Raw genomic sequence first — 2,596 nt, 5'->3', positions numbered from 1 at the left:
ATAGCGATAAGATCCTCATCGTGAATAGGAGCTTGAACTTGTAGTAGCTACATCTTTAAGCTTTAAGCATTTCAATCGATTTATCAAACTCGAAATAGTTTCATTAGCGTACATAACAATTTTGACACTCGTCTTTGAATGCTTTGCTATTGAACAAAACATTGTCTCCAACATTGTTCATGTAGCAGATGCAAACTGAAAATTATATAAATAATGAATAAATCATTTTTGAAAGCAGTTAAGATCATATCCAAGGTTTTCTTGTCTTTATGTTGTCATTTTGCGAGCATAGCTCGAGTGATAGCAACAGAAATTGTGGCCTCATCTGTTCATATAGGCTTTACAACACCACATAAATTCTTTCACATAAGATAACCTTTAACCTTTGTTTGCCAAGTACGAAAGCTGGTCCCACTAAACTTGTCAACTTTTAAGATCTTCTTGAAATACTATCAAGCTTTGAAGCGGATTGGTCCTTTGTCGACTGCTCGGTAAAGACGATGGCGATTTGCAATTTAAAGTTGTAGGTGAGAGAACCTGCAAAATTTAGAGAATTTTTGTGTAAAAGCATTCAAATTTAGTCAATTTACCTCTACTATTTCGCCGTGTGTAGGTATGAAAGTTTCTAAGTAAGATGTTTTTTTTGAGCTGTGGTGGGAACTTGGAGTTGTAGGTAACTATTTGACGGCAAAAGAAGGTTGAGAAAGTGGATTGACTTTGCAAAGGAAACATGGGTTATAACGGTTTGTGTTTGTTTTGCTTGCGTGGAGGTAATGGATAAATAATGTTGACATCACTGCTGGTTGATGCCCTAGGTGCTGTAAAGGTCACAAAATTGACAAGCTTATGAGGGGGGCTCAAAACGAAGGAGCAAGTCAAAAAGGGGCAAAAGATGGGGCTGCGGCGTGGATTATTCAAACAGGGGGCTGTTTGCTCTACCATATATAAGCAGGCCAGGCGCCAAGGTCTTGCTGTGCTCGTCTCTAGAGCTGGTCTTCACCTTCAAGTCTGCTGCCTCTCACATTACCCTACTGGGCTGCCTGTTTATACCCCTCATTTCCCTAATTACATCCATCACCTGCCTTACGTCCATCACCATTCCATTAATGGAGAAGTGCACGGGCCTCATCCCCATGGTCTACAGAGTAGTCTGCACCCACAGTCGCCCGCACAGCACCGGCACCTACCAGAGGCTTGCCTCCTTTGATGGCAGCTCGCATGCTGCTTTGCTCTCCCCGCGCCCCCGCCTCCCACAGCCACCGCCACCCCCACCATCGCCGCCCACCTCGGCTTCCCTTCCTGCTCAATGCCATCCTCTTAATCCTTCACGTCCTATACTTTCAGGCTACAAAAGAGCTGATTTTTAGCAATCACATGCACATTTGTAAATCCCACTGTTCATAGCTGGATAATATTTTCTGGATTATCTTACGGAATTCCTTCATAATAGGTGGATAATTTATTCGCTTGCAAGAATTAGGCCTCGCTTGAGCGGATCTGCCATTTGGAAATGTTAATGCTTTGTTGAGTTGTTTCATAAAGGACACTACTATGTGACCCGAGCATTGCTCCGGGCCAAAAAAAACAAAGGACTCAATTTATGAAAAAATCTTTCCCTTTCATAGTGGCAATTATGACAGTCTCTCTCTCTCTCTCTCTCTCTCTCTCTCTCATTCATACTCACACACACATTGTAGTACTAAAGAAGCCCTTGGCTTATTATATATTTTTTTGACATTCAAAAGACCACACTTTAATTATAAAACCCTCAGCATGGGACTTGGCCCGTCCCAGTACACTGGATATACGTGTTTTTTTTATTGGTTTTTCATCCTATGGCAATACTGGCCATGAAAAGCTCTAAGGCTACCTCCCCTGCTACATGGGCAGTCGTGAAGGCACTAGGGTTACCTCTCCTACAACATGGGCGGCCTCGCTGTCTCCGAGGAAGACTCGCTCCATTCATATCAATCCTGCTCATCACAAAGGACTAACGACCCACCGCCCTCTTCTATATAAAGAGGCGAGGGTGCACCTCTGCCCCTCACTTAACATTGTTTGTTGTTGTTCTGCTAAGATCGTGTTTCTGTTTTTCTGTTTCATGCTTGGCAGTTCATGTATATCATGGTTGAGCAAGAATCAACCTACTGTGGCCACTTCTAGTTGTGAGGCTAAGTACAGGGCAGTCTTCAAAGCTACGGTCGAGTGTGTATGGCTCAAACGCCTTACGGATGATTTGGATGTTGGACAGGACACTACCAACACTATCTACACTGACAGTCAGAGTGCATTGGCAATTGCAAGGAACCCAGTTTTTCATACTCGCACAAAGCACATTGAGGTGCATTACCGCTATGTCAGGGAGAGGCTCTCAGCAGTAGAGATCAACTTGGCTTATGTGCCAACCTTGCAGATCTTTTCACAAAGGCATTGCCTCATGAGAAGCTCGAAGCTTTCCGCAAAGCTTTGGGCTTACTCCCCTTTGTGGACTGATCATGTCCTCAGGCCATGGCACTTCCCTTTACTCATGTGCCACCTCTCGTTCACTGCATCACTCCAGGGGGGATTTGTTACCATATACATGTGGTAGTGATGT

General features: G+C 43.8%; 1 protein-coding gene across 1 annotated transcript; it reads left to right on the top strand.

Moving 5' to 3' along the window:
- The first annotated feature begins 730 nt into the window (after positions 1–730).
- On the top strand, positions 731–1,620 carry LOC147452274 (uncharacterized). The gene is made up of 2 exons (XM_086519228.1): positions 731–743; positions 844–1,620. Exons 1-2 carry the CDS (start codon positions 731–733, stop codon positions 1,365–1,367), a joined length of 537 nt encoding a protein of 178 aa, XP_086375354.1. The 3' UTR covers positions 1,368–1,620.
- Positions 1,621–2,596: the final 976 nt, after the last annotated feature.

Source organism: Adiantum capillus-veneris, chromosome 8 (genome assembly GCF_014529385.1).
Source record: "Adiantum capillus-veneris isolate H3 chromosome 8, ASM1452938v2, whole genome shotgun sequence".
Lineage (NCBI taxonomy): Eukaryota > Viridiplantae > Streptophyta > Polypodiopsida > Polypodiales > Pteridaceae > Adiantum > Adiantum capillus-veneris.
This window is presented reverse-complemented; position numbering and strand designations above follow the sequence as displayed.